Here is a 12,949-nt window from a genome sequence, read left to right on the forward strand (position 1 = left end):
TGAAGGGAAATAAAATTTGCCAACTCAAAATATGTCTCTTTGGTATAAGGATTATTTTAGTCTATTTTTAAGAAACAGTAGACATAGGAAAAGCTCTGAAAACCAAGCTGCCCTTTTATAAGAGAAATTTACATTTATAAGGGAAATCTCCATTTCTAAGAGTACCCAGAAGAAAAGACTAAATCTCTAGAAACACTTATTAGTGGAGAAGGCAAAAGCTTAAATCTGTTTATGAACTTCACCCTTGTTTACTGTGCTTTTCCTAATAACCTCCCATAACTGGCCTTCCCCCACCCTCCAACATCTTTTGTCTCTAGCTGGAGATGTTATTTAAGGTGAACGCTTGGGCCATTTACAGGAATTTATTTTCCTGGGTACCTCCCAAGTATAAAAGAGGTATATGTTATTTGAACTTCTGTTTTCCTCTTGTTAATGTCTTTTATTACAGAAGTGTCTCAGCCAAGAACTTAAAAGGATAGAGCGAAAATTCTTTTTCCTTTCCCATTAAACAGAGGGCTAACCTGATTAGTCCTGCTAAACTTAAGCTGCCTCTTGCTTTTAGTTAATTTAAAAACTAATATAGGAGTTCCTGCCATGTTCCTGCTGCACAGAGGGTTAAGGATCTGGCAATGTCTCTGGGTGGCATGGGTTCGATCCCTGGTCCAGCATGGGTTAAGGATCCAGCATTGCCACAGCTGTGGTGTAGGTTGCAGCTGTGGCTTGGATTTGATCCCTGGCCAGGAAATTTCCATATGCTGTGGGTACAGCCATAAAAAAAAAAAAATTAAATACCCATATAGTCAACAGTTGGTAGCCTGGATGGATGGAAAGAGAGAAGGGAGGGAGGGAAGAAAGAGAAAGAAATTCCCATTAGTGGAGTTCCCGTCATGGCTCAGGGGAAACAAATCTGACTAGCATCCATGAGGACACAGGTTCGAGCCCCAGCCTCACTCAGTGGGCTAAGCAAAGGATCTGGCATTGCCATGAGCTGTGGTATAGATCACAGAAGGGGCTTGGATCTGATGTTGCTGTGTGTGGCGTAGGCCAGTGGCTACAGCGTCAATTCAACCCATAGCCTGGGAACCTCCATATGATTTGGGTGTGGCCCTAAAAAGACAGAAAGAAAGAAAGAAAGAGACAGAAAGAAAGACAGAAAGACAGAAAGAAAGACAGAAAGAAAAATTCCCACTAGTTTCCTTATAGATAACACCTCTGATGTATGGATCACTACAGTAACAGTTGCTTAAGTGATTTTTAAGTACTCAGAGCTAGTCCTTGCCCTGTTAGATGGGTTGAAACCACCAACCACTCAACTGGGCCTGTGTGAGTGTCCAGTGGATGGTCTTTTGACACCAGAGGGCCAAAAACTCCACCCTCAGAACATGCCAATACCACCACAATCTTCTGAACATGCATCCAATGAAGAGCCATACAGCTTGACTATACTTGCAGAGGCCAGTGATTACCTCATTTTCTTACCTTCAATCACCTTTCCCCATACCTCAAACTACCCTGCCTCTTTATCCCATAAATATCCCTAAACCCTAGCCTCTGGGAGGCAGACCTGAGATTTGTTCTCCCAGTCTCCTAGCTTGGCTGCCTCGTGAACAAACATTTCCACTGCTGCATGCTTTGATGTTTCAGTATTGGGCTTGCTGTGCACTAGGCGAATGAACCTGATTTGGTAATCCCTACAACCCTCAAACTTACCATTAGTGTTAGAAGAGAGGGTGGTCCTAGGGACTCCCTAACTTTCATCCACCGTTTCACAAACGTCTATTTCCTGCCTCTGTGCCGCTATTCATAATGTTCCCAGAGTGCCACTGTACCTCCCTTGCTTTGCAACAACACCTAACCCTTGCTTTAAAGGTCTGCCTCCAATGCCACATCTTTCACAAAGTCTTTTTTTCTATTTTAACGGCTTTAGTGAGATATAATTCACCATTATATAAAATTCACCATAAAATCCATCCATTTAAGTGTTTTTTTAGTATATTCAGAGTTGTATAAACATTACTACGATCTAATTTTAGAGCACTTTTCATTAATCCCCCCCAAAGAAACCCTGTGTCCATTAGCAGTCATTCCCCATTCCCACCTGACCCCAGCTCAGCCCTGAGAAACCACTGATTTACTTTCTGTCCTTTATAGATTTACCAATTCTGGACCTTTCCTAGATGACACAATATTGGTCTTTGTGTTGCCTTCTTTCACTGAGTATGTTTTGGGGGTTCATCCATGTTTTAGCATGAAGAGGTATTTCATTCTGTTTTTATTGACAAGTGTTTAGATATTTTATGTATCCACTCATCTATTCATTCATCAGTTAATGTACATTTGGGTTGTTTCTCCTCTTTAGTGACTATGAGAAATGTGGCTATGAACATTCACGTTCAAGTTTCTGTGTGGATATGTTTTGACATCCCCTGGGTATATATCTAGGAGTAAAACCGCTGGGTCATATGGTAACTATTTTTAACATCTGAGGAACTGCCAAACTGTACACCATTTTATGTGTGCACCAGCAATTTATGAGGGATCCAATTTCTCCACATGCTTGCCAATACTTGATATTATCTGTCTTTTTTATTATAGCCATCCTAGTGGGTATGAAGTGGTATCTTATTTTGGTTTTGATTTGTATTTCCCTAACGACTAATGATGTTGAGTATCTTTTCAAGTGTTTATCTGGATAGACAGTGAATTAGTAGTTTTAAAATTTCCTGTGAAAAAGAAAAGCCCACCATTCTATCAACAGATGAATGGATAAGGAAGATGTGATACATCTGCACAAAAGGAGTTGGTTTTTAAAATACTTATGGAGGAGTTCCCATCGTGGCTCAGCAGTAACAAAACCAACTAGTGTCAATCCTTGGCCTCACTCAGTGGGTTAAGAATCCAGCATTGCTGTGAGCTATGGTGTAGGTCACAGGCATGACTTGGATCCTGCAGTTGCTGTGGCTGTGGCTTAGGCTGGCTCAGATTTGACCCCTAGCCTAGGAACTTCCATATGCCACACTTGCAGCCCTAAAAAGACAATAAAATAAAATAAAAATACTTGTGGAATCTGAATAGGAAATTTAAGAGACTCTTTAAAAAAAAAAAGGTAAGACCATATTAATAAACACTTCAGTTACATTTTCAGATCTTTACCAGCCTTATAGTATTGCTACCATGGACTTTAGTAGTTCTATTGAAACTTTTCAGTTTCAGTGAAAATAAACTTTTTCTTCTCTATTTTTGTTTTTTTAAAATTATTTCAGTAAGTATCAAGGAGAGTTTTTTTTTTTTTTAACCAAAAAAACCCTCCCTGATACTTATATACAGTTAAAATTACACACTTTAACTGCCATTTTACTGGAGGTCTTCAGTCCATTTTTGCTCTATAAAGCCCAAAGTCTTCCCACTTATCCTCTCATCAGAGTAAGAGAGAGAATAAGCAACTACAAGCCTATCTAACAGGTTTCTGAAAGCAAAGCCCATCAGATAAATTCATTCACTCATTTGCACATTAAATAAATATTTACTGAGTACCCATTATATGCCAGAAAATTTCTGAAGGACTGCCTAATGGAACTTTCATTCTAGCAGGGCAACAAAAACAATAAATGAGCAAGTAAACATACAGCATATAGTATGTCTGATGGTGAAAAATGCTATGGAGAAAAAAGAAAAAGATTAAGGTAGTTAGAAGTATGGGTAGTAGAGAATAAGGGAAAAGCTATTTTATGGTAGTTAAGAAAAAACTCAGTTGACATCTGAACAAATGAAGCAGAGTGACATGGCTCTTTAATCTCTCTGTACTTCAGGCACAAGAGTATAAAAGTCCCAAGCACAGGTGTACTTGGCTTGAAGGAAAGCAAGGCGGCCAGTGTGGTTAGAGCAAAGGCCGAGAAAAGGGTAGATGAGGTCTAAAAGGCTTAAGAGGGCATGCATGGACAAATGGTGCCTTACAGGCCTTAAGAGGATTTTGGTTTTTACTAGAAGATAGGAAACTGCTAGATGGTTTTAAACAGTGAGCAAAGGGTCACTCTGGCTCAGGTGGCAGCAGTAAAAACATTAGGAAATGATGATGAAATTCTAAACACATTTGAAGGCACAGTCCAGAGGATTTGCTGATGGACTGAAAGTTACTAAAGCTGCAGAATGTCAGAGTGTCATTCAGTTCCTCCAAGGCTGGAGGAGAAACCACTGATGACTCAGTCAAGATTTCTAATATCTTTGCATTTCTATCTCCTAGTTATGTCTTTCTCCTTCTCGGCGATATATCTAAAGAGCAAGGAACTAAAACTGCATTATAGATGAAAAAGAAATAGAAATTTTCTAAGTTATAATGACATTTTAAATATACTTAAAAGGACAGCAAATAATACACATCAAATGCTAAATCTCTTTACCTCTTTAATGTCTAGGAAAACATTTGTTAGAAAATTTTTTCCTAATATTTTAATAGAGAGGTAATAAAGGTAAAAAAAAAATCCAAAAATTGTGTAAATTAAAATGGCCGTTTAAAAAAAACCCATACTAAAACCCTTATGTCTCACATGGAAAGTGCTCCATCATATATTTAGTGAAAAGTGAACAGCAGAACAAACTGTTTGATACAATCTCATTTGTAGGAGACATATATACACACATCTATTTACTTATCACCTGTGCTTCTCTCCAGCTGGTTATAGATTAGAGATTCCAACAACCCCTCCTACTCAGGATGCCAATCACAAGTTCAGGTTAACTACACTTCTGAACAGCTGGCTATAGATCAGAGGTTCCCACAACCCCCTCCTTGGATTCTATTAATTTGCTAGAGTGGCTCACAGAACTCAGAAACGTTTTACTTACTAGATCACCAGTTTATTACAAAAGAATATAACTCAGGAACAGGAAGAGATGCACAGGGCAAGTTATGTAGGAAGGGGTATGGAGTTTCCATGCCCCCTCCAGGCATGCCACTCTCCCTGCACCTCCACATGTTCACCAACCTGGAAACTCTCTGAATCTTGTCCATTTGGGTTTTTAATGGAGGCTTCATTATATATGGTATGGTTGATTAAATCACTGATCATGGGCAACTGAACTCAACCTCCAGCCCTTCTCCCCTCCCTAGAGGTAGGAGAATGAGAGGAGTGAAAGTTTCAACCCTCTAATCAAAGGGTTTTCATGGCAACCAGCCCATCCTCAGGATACCTAAGGGTTTTCCAAAAGTCACCTCATTAAATATAAAGACACCATTATCACTCATTACACAGGAAATTCCAAGGGTTTTAGGAGCGGTAAGCCATGAAGCTCAAAGACCAAATATGTATGAGAAATACATTTTAGTAAGCTGAATGACCAAATATATATTTCTTATAAATGACAATATCACAAGCAGACAGTTCTGTTTAAGGATCAAGTGGGAAGGAGCATGCTTCTCAAACACTGACCACTAGCTACTGCCTGTCCATCCCTACGATAAAATAAAATTATTTTTAGGGCAGGACAAGAAAATTTTTAAACATAAAATTCTCCGTCTGCCCATCTGAGCCACCACCCCTTCCCTTAGTGTGCATGGTGCATCTGCATTATATATTAACAAGATCCCTTTGGAAGACACAGGAATGCCTGCTCTGCAATAAGAAGCAATTTCTTCCTGGCACCTGCAAGGTTAACTACTTAGGAGATAACATCCCTTTCTCAATCTGCAGTGGGTCAGAATAACCCACTGTTTGTCCTGTTGGACTATGTAAACTGTCGATTTGTTACTTTGTGCATAACCTTTCATCTCAAAAATTTACATAACTGTGCTTTGACCTCTAACAGGCTGAGGAGTCCTCCGAGCTTTCTGAAAGACTGTCTTCTGAATTATAATCCTCAGGTTGGCTCAAATAAAATTTTCCATATCTTTCTTAAATTGATGATTAATTTTTTCATTGACACCTGACATCACAACTCAAAACAACTGGAGTTCCTGTTTGTGGCTCAGCAGTAACGAGCCCAACTAGTATCCATGAGGATGAGGGTTCGATCCCTGGCTCCACTCAGTGGGTTAAGGATCTGGCATTGCTGTGAGCTACAGTGTAGATCGCAGATGCAGCTTGGATCCGGCATTGCTGTTGCTGTGGTAGGCTGGCAACTGCAGGTCCAATTGGACCCCTAGCCTGGGAACTTCCATATGCCTCTAGTGTGACCCTAAAAAGAAAAAAACAAAAAAAACTCAATCATGGGCCAATTTGATAGCTACTCTTGAAAGAAGTAGGATTCTACATCCTGCAAAAGGGAATCTTTAGTACTTGCTCGAGGCTAGAAGTCTTAAGATCAGAGGAACAGGACCTAGGAGGAGAACCAAATTTTTTAACGAGTATCTTTGGGCAAAAAAAAATAACAAGAAGGGGAAATGGTGTCAATGACTGTGGTCATAGGTCCAGTCCTACAAAAATCAGAGGAAGGTGGAGTTCCTGTCATGGCGCATCAGAAAGGAATCCGACTAGGAACCATGAGGTTGCCAGTTCAATCCCTGGCCTCACTCAGTGGGTTAAGGATCTGGAGTTGCCGTGAGCTGTTGCATAGGCCAGTGGCTACAGCTCCGATTAAACCCCTAGCCTGGGAACCTCCACAGGCCGCAGGTGTGGCCCTAAAAAGACAAAAAAATAAAAATAAGAAAAAAAGAAATCAGAGGTTAAGGGCCTAGAATATCCTGGAGAGAGGACTCTTGCTATGCACTGGGTCAACACATAAATGTTTTCATCATAACACCATGAAAGAAAAAGGTGTGATTTGGGGTAAGAGTTACAGACATAGAAACAAATATTGTTTCTCCTCTTCCCTGTAGGATATTCCCCTTTTCCCTTCTAGCTCTCTATTTCTCTCCTCATTTTAAAGTGGCACACAGGTTTCCCACCCATGGCCTATCATTCAAGAATAGATCCTAGGAGTTCCCTTGTGGCTCAGCAGATTAAGGACCTGCTGTCGTCACTGCTGTGGTACAGGTTTGACCCCTGGCCTGGGAACTTCCACATGTCGCAGGTGGAGCAAAAAAAAAAGAAAAAAGAAAGTATATCCTAAAGGTATAAAAAGCTCACTCCTAACTTCCAAGAGTGAAAAAATACCCACTGCACATTTTGGTCATTTTTGATAAATACATTTATTTCCCTACCACTCATAAACTAGCCTTTTCCCCTATATGTGGGGGGAAAGTCATCATTGTATCAATGCTATAATATGACAAAACTCATATTTTTGTACATACTAATTCACACACTAGAGAAGAACAAAAGGTTGAGAAGGAAACAAGATTAACTTTGCTGAGTCAACAAGCTTAGTTAATAAAAAATAAAGGCTGACAGAGAACCTCTCTCAAGAATTCCTGAGCTGTAGAAAATATGTCTTCATTTTAACTACTGGATAGAAGGAAGAGACTTTTCTATTTACTAAATGATGTTATAGGCTTCATGTTCTTGATTTTAAAAACAGAAGAGTGCCTGCGTGGTGTAGCAGGTTAAGGATCTGGCGTTGTCTCTGGCTGCTTGAGTTCAATCCCTACCCAGGGTGAGTGGGTTAAGGACCCAGCAATCCTGGGCCAGGGAGCAAATCCACGCACACAGGTGGCTGGATTTGATCCCGGGCCCAGGAACTTCCATATGCCACAGGTGTGACCAAAAAAAACCCAAAACAAACAAAAAACCCATATGTATTCTTTAACCCAGTGATTCCACTTCTAGAAATTCATCCTACAAATGGTTTATTTGCAAGTGTACAAAAGGATGTGTTTTGTATAAAACTCTTGATTTCAGAAGTGCTTTTAATAGGAAAAGATCAGAGACAGCTTTTTATCAAGAAAAGACTGGTAAATATAAAGACTGACTATATATACCTGCTATGGCTGAATTATATCCTCTAAAATTCATGTTTAAGCTCTAATGTGCACAAGGCAGTATTGGGCGATGTTTGCCCTCTCATACCTTTTAGCTCTCATCTGCTCGTCTTCTATTTGCCTCTCTCAGATCCAGCACACTAGCTTTCTTGCTGCCTTCCAGTCAAGTATACACATATCTCCCTCTTTCTCCACACATACATACACCCAGAAAACACCATGTGGGGACACAAGAAAAAGGCAGCTATCTGTCAGGAATCCTCACCAGAACCCAACTATACTGGCACCCTGATCTCAGGCTTCCAGCCTCCGGAACTATGAAAAAAATACACTCTGCTGTTTAAGCCACTCAGTCTACGGTATTTTGTTATGGCAGCCCCACATGACTAAGATGATACTATTGCATATAATGGATGCTATTTCATAAGGGAATGCTATGTAGTCCTTAAAAAGAATGAAGCAGCTTTTTGTGAAGCATATGAAATAATCCTTAAGAAACAGTTAGTGAAACAGGCAAGTTGCACAACAATATGTAAGATGCTACTATTTAAAAGAACTGTTATGCAATTGCTTATAGATGCAGAGATGATCTCTGGAAGGATACCCAAGAAAGTTGTCACCTCTTTTTTGGGTATCCAAGAAAGATGGGGAAGGATGGTGATAAATATTAGGGAGATATTTCACGGCATATACTATACATTTTAAATTATGTACTATATGAATGTATTAACTACCCCCTAAAATTTTTAATTTAAAGAAAAAAATTTTGAGGTGATTCATTTGTTGAAAATGACTTTTAAGACACTGTTTTAATGGCCCGCAATTGATTTTGTTCAGCAGGTTGTAGCTACCTAAGACAGACTTTCATTAATTGTTTAGATTAACCACTGGTCTTTGGACTACTACCCAAACTATCCAAAACCAGCATACCCTTTCAGTGTCAAAATCCCTTTCTACCCACTCAGTTAAATCTTCCTTGATAACTCCAAGTAATGACAATCTCTCTGGCCTCCAAAATCACCTTTCCCTTAGGACCACTCATCTGGACATATATTCTGTCTTGCAGTGGTTAAGAACACTGGCCTTTGCAGCAGTCAGAACTGGGCCTGAACTTACCTGCTCACTTGGGTAAATTTCCTAATCCAAGCCTCAATTTTTCATCTATAAAACAGATTTAAAAAAATAGATTACAGTACCTACTCCACTGAATTTTTTTTAATACATGTATAACAGAACCACTCTACTATACACCTCAAACCAATACAATATCATAAATCAACTAAATTTCAATAAAATCTTCTTTTAAAAAAAGCTGAAGAAATACTGAAATACTTAGATATAGTAACTCTGCTTCCAGCAACTCATTCTAAGGAAATCATCAGAAATACACTTGGAGGTTTCCGTGCACACATTTTCCACCATTGTGTCACTTAGGCCACAGGTAACAGAAACCTGAGAGAAAGACTGTAAACCAAGAGGGTGTTTATCCTCATGTATCGAGAAATCCAAAAGACTGGTGCAGCAGCTCTATCCAAGCTCCTTGAGTCTTTCCATTGTACCAAGCAGAACAAGGGCTATCTTCATCCCCCAAAATGGCTCTGCTACTCCTTGGCTTCATGTCTGTGCTCCAGGCAGGATACAGAAAGAAGAACAAAGGTTCATGCTTGCCAAATCTGTCCTTCTGCAACCTAGCAGTTGTATTAAACAGACTTCCACTAGTATTTTTTTTTTTTTTTTACTGTTTCGTCAACTATAGTCACCATGTGATACAACAGATTCTAACTTATATCATGATCCCTTGTATTAGATCCTAACTTGTTCAAGATCCACTTGTATATATTTCTTAACTTGCCAAAGCTGTGGCCTCCCTTAGCAAGAGCTGGGGAAGTACTGGCAACTAGGCACATGATCTTCTCCTTCATCCAAAGTGGAGTTCTGCTAATAAGGAAGGTAAAACACAAAACACAGGATCTGTTTAATTACAAAATCCCCTGTAGCTACTAATGTCAGGTTTTTTAATTTTACTGACCTGGAAAAATGCTCGGGATATGTCAAAAGTAGAACAGAGAACATGTAGAATAAAACCACAGTTTTGTTTACAAAAATAGCTGCTGTTACAACCTATGCCACAGCTGTGACTATGTCAGATCCTTAACCCACTGTGCTGGCCAGGGATCGAACCTGCGTTCTAGGGCTACAGAGATGCCACAGATTCTGTTGTGCCACAGCAGGAACTCCCAAAAGGGTATTACTGATGGATAGACAGTTTTTATCTTACTGAATATTTTCTGTAGTGTCTAAATTTTCTCCAATATTATCTTTATAATAGGAGGAAATGTTATTTTTAAAATACCCCCTAAATTTTTTTTTTTTTTTTTTGTCTTTTGTCTCTTTTTTTTTTTTTTTTTTTTTTGTTGTTGTTGTTGCTATTTCTTGGGCCGCTCCCTCGGCATATGGAGGTTCCCAGGCTAGGGGCTGAATTGGAGCTGTAGCCACCGGCCTAGGCCAGAGCCACAGCAACACGGGATCCGAGCCACGTCTGCAACCTACACCACAGCTCACGGCAACGCCGGATCGTTAACCCACTGAGCAAGGGCAGGGACCGAACCCGCAACTTCATGGTTCCTAGTCGGATTCGTTAACCACTGCGCCACGACGGGAACTCCTAAAATACCCCCTAAATTCTTAAAGAAGACTAAGTCCAAAATATTTTACACTTATTCACTTTCATCTTCACTGTCAAAAGAAAGGACGCTACTGTTTCCTTTTTTTTTTTTTTTGGTCTTTTTCTTGTCTGTTTAGGGCCTCATCCATGACATATGGAAGTTCCCAGGCTAAGGACTGAATCCCTAGGATTGAGCTGCAACTGCCGGCCTACACCAAAGCAACACTGGATCCGAGGCTACGTCTGCTACCTACACCACAGCTCATGGCAATGCTAGATCCTTAACCCACTGAGCAAGGCCAGGGATCAAACCTGCATCTTCACGGACACTAGTCAGGTTCATTAACACTAAGCCACGACAGGAAGTCCAGAAGACTACTGTTTCTGATTTGCTTTTATGAGTTCTTTTTAACCAAGTCTTATTTATTTCATCGTCTTTTTTTGAGCTTGCTGTTAAACCCAAATACTTTTCATCTGAGCAACACTTCACTGGTTTTCAATACAACATTCTTCCATCAGCTGAAGCTGGTTCTTCATCTGCTCTGGCAGCCTTAATTTCTGCTTTAATCTTCCTGACTTCTTCAGCTGACAGGGCTCGCTTTTTCAAAACCACCACTTAGAAGTGTTATTTTCTTTGTCACTGTGATCACCATCTTCATCTGGGAGCTGAGGCAGGATTCCTTGGTTTCTTCAGGGGTCCCTTCCCTGCAGCCAACCCATTCCTTGAAACAGGCCAGGAAAGCCGACTTGACTAGCCCCATGTAGATCACCTGGTTCTGCTTGCTTATGGCCGCTCTGGGGAAAAACAGGCTCCCCCTCCACCACCACCACCACCACCTGGAGATTGTCTCACCAAACCTTTTGAGTATCTGCCACTTATAAGGCATGTGATATCCCAGCAAAGTGCCTGACACTTAGTAAGCACTCAGTAAATTACATATTGCTATTATGTATACATCTGTTTTCTTCCCCCACAAGACTGTAATAAACTTGAGGAAGAATCCTGCCCTTAGGGTCTGTTTTGAAGCTGTTTTTCAAGTGTAAAATGGATATCATTATATCACTACTGTGTAGATGAGTACCAAACAAGGTAATTCATCTGAAATAGCACAATCTCCAGCTTAAAATGCTCAATAAACATGAACTATTATAGCATTCTTTTGCTTCTCTGTAATAACTAACAGAGACTCTTGCATATGTGCCAAACCTGGGTGTAATTTTCAATTCTCCTAGTTGGGTGAACCTGGGTTAATTACCTCACCTGCGTTTCCTTATTCCGCTAAGGGAGATGCTACATATAATACACATTAAATACTTAACACAGTATTTTTGGCACCCAGAGGATGCTCAATAAATATCAGGCCAGCTCCCCTTCCAGTCTCATCTATTTTTTACCCCCTACAGTTTACAAGTTCTGGGCAGGTAAATGGCCGGCAACCTGGCAAGGAGGGACCCACAGGGCAAGAACTAGCCAAGTTTGCATAAGCAGCCAGCCCTCCACACTTCATCCTCAGCTACCGTCCCGTAGGGGCTGTGAGCTCCTAAGGAGTCTGCTCCATTACGCTCTTCCGGGCAAATTTTCCCTCCACCTTCTCCCCTCACCTCGAAACTTCGCTGCCCCAGGGTCTCCACATCCCTCCACGGCCTGCCTGCCTTCCGCCCCCATTTTCTCTTCACTCCTCCCAAACCCTGCTTTTCAACCTTCTTCAGACTCCAATCCCTCTCTCCCCTAAACTTCCAAAGTTGTTCCGACTCGGCCCCCGACTTTACCCCCATCACCTTCTTGTCCCCCCCAAACTCCTCCCTTCTCATGCCTTCGGGGCCCCAAACCCTCCCCACCAACCCCTCTGGCCCCGACACCCCACCTGCGCTTTCCGCCTCTTCAGCGCCGCTGCGTCCAGCCACACGCCGCAGGCCTCCTCCTCCTCCGGGCCTCTCCGCCTCATGGCCGGTGAAGAGAACAAGCTGAAGCAACTCACCGCTGAGTCTCAGGCCGCCTCAGGGAACCACCATAGCAGACCCCGCCGAAGTTTAGATCTCGCGCCAACGCTGGGGGTGGAGCAACGGCGCGTCCGCCCGGCGCAGGCACCGCCCCCAGCGTCAGCTCCGCCCCATCTCAGGCTCCGCCCCTTTCCTAAGCCCAATGGGATGGATACCTTCACCACCACCTCAACAGATCTGATTCGTCGTGAGCCTTTCCAGTTACCAAGGCCGCGTTCTTTATGGATTTCTCATTCAAGAGTTGTACTCCGGGAGTTCCCTTCCTGGCTCAGCGGAAACGAATCTGACGAGCATCCGTGAGGACGCAGTCCGATCTCTGGCGTCACTCAGTGGGTTAAAGATCCGGCGTTGCTGTGAGCTGTGGTGTGAGCTGTGGTGTAGGTCGCAGATGCGGCTCGCATCCAGGGTGGCTGTGGCTGTGGCCGGGGCCA

The 12,949-nt window shown here is 41.7% G+C and overlaps 1 protein-coding gene across 1 annotated transcript in view; it reads right to left on the bottom strand.

The window, feature by feature from the left end:
* AUNIP (aurora kinase A and ninein interacting protein) overlaps positions 1–12,562 on the bottom strand; it is a 40,686-nt gene extending 28,124 nt beyond the window's left edge. Inside the window, 1 exon segment of the mRNA XM_013999063.3 lies at positions 12,383–12,562. Coding sequence (XP_013854517.2) covers positions 12,383–12,463 — 81 coding nt within the window. The 5' untranslated portion in view covers positions 12,464–12,562.
* Between the last annotated feature and the right edge of the window lie 387 nt (positions 12,563–12,949).

This window comes from Sus scrofa, chromosome 6 (assembly GCF_054392235.1).
Source record: "Sus scrofa isolate SSC_HxYL_T2T_F1_AM1 chromosome 6, Sscrofa_HxYL_maternal_Yorkshire_Landrace_v2.0, whole genome shotgun sequence".
NCBI classification, from domain to species: Eukaryota; Metazoa; Chordata; class Mammalia; order Artiodactyla; family Suidae; genus Sus; species Sus scrofa.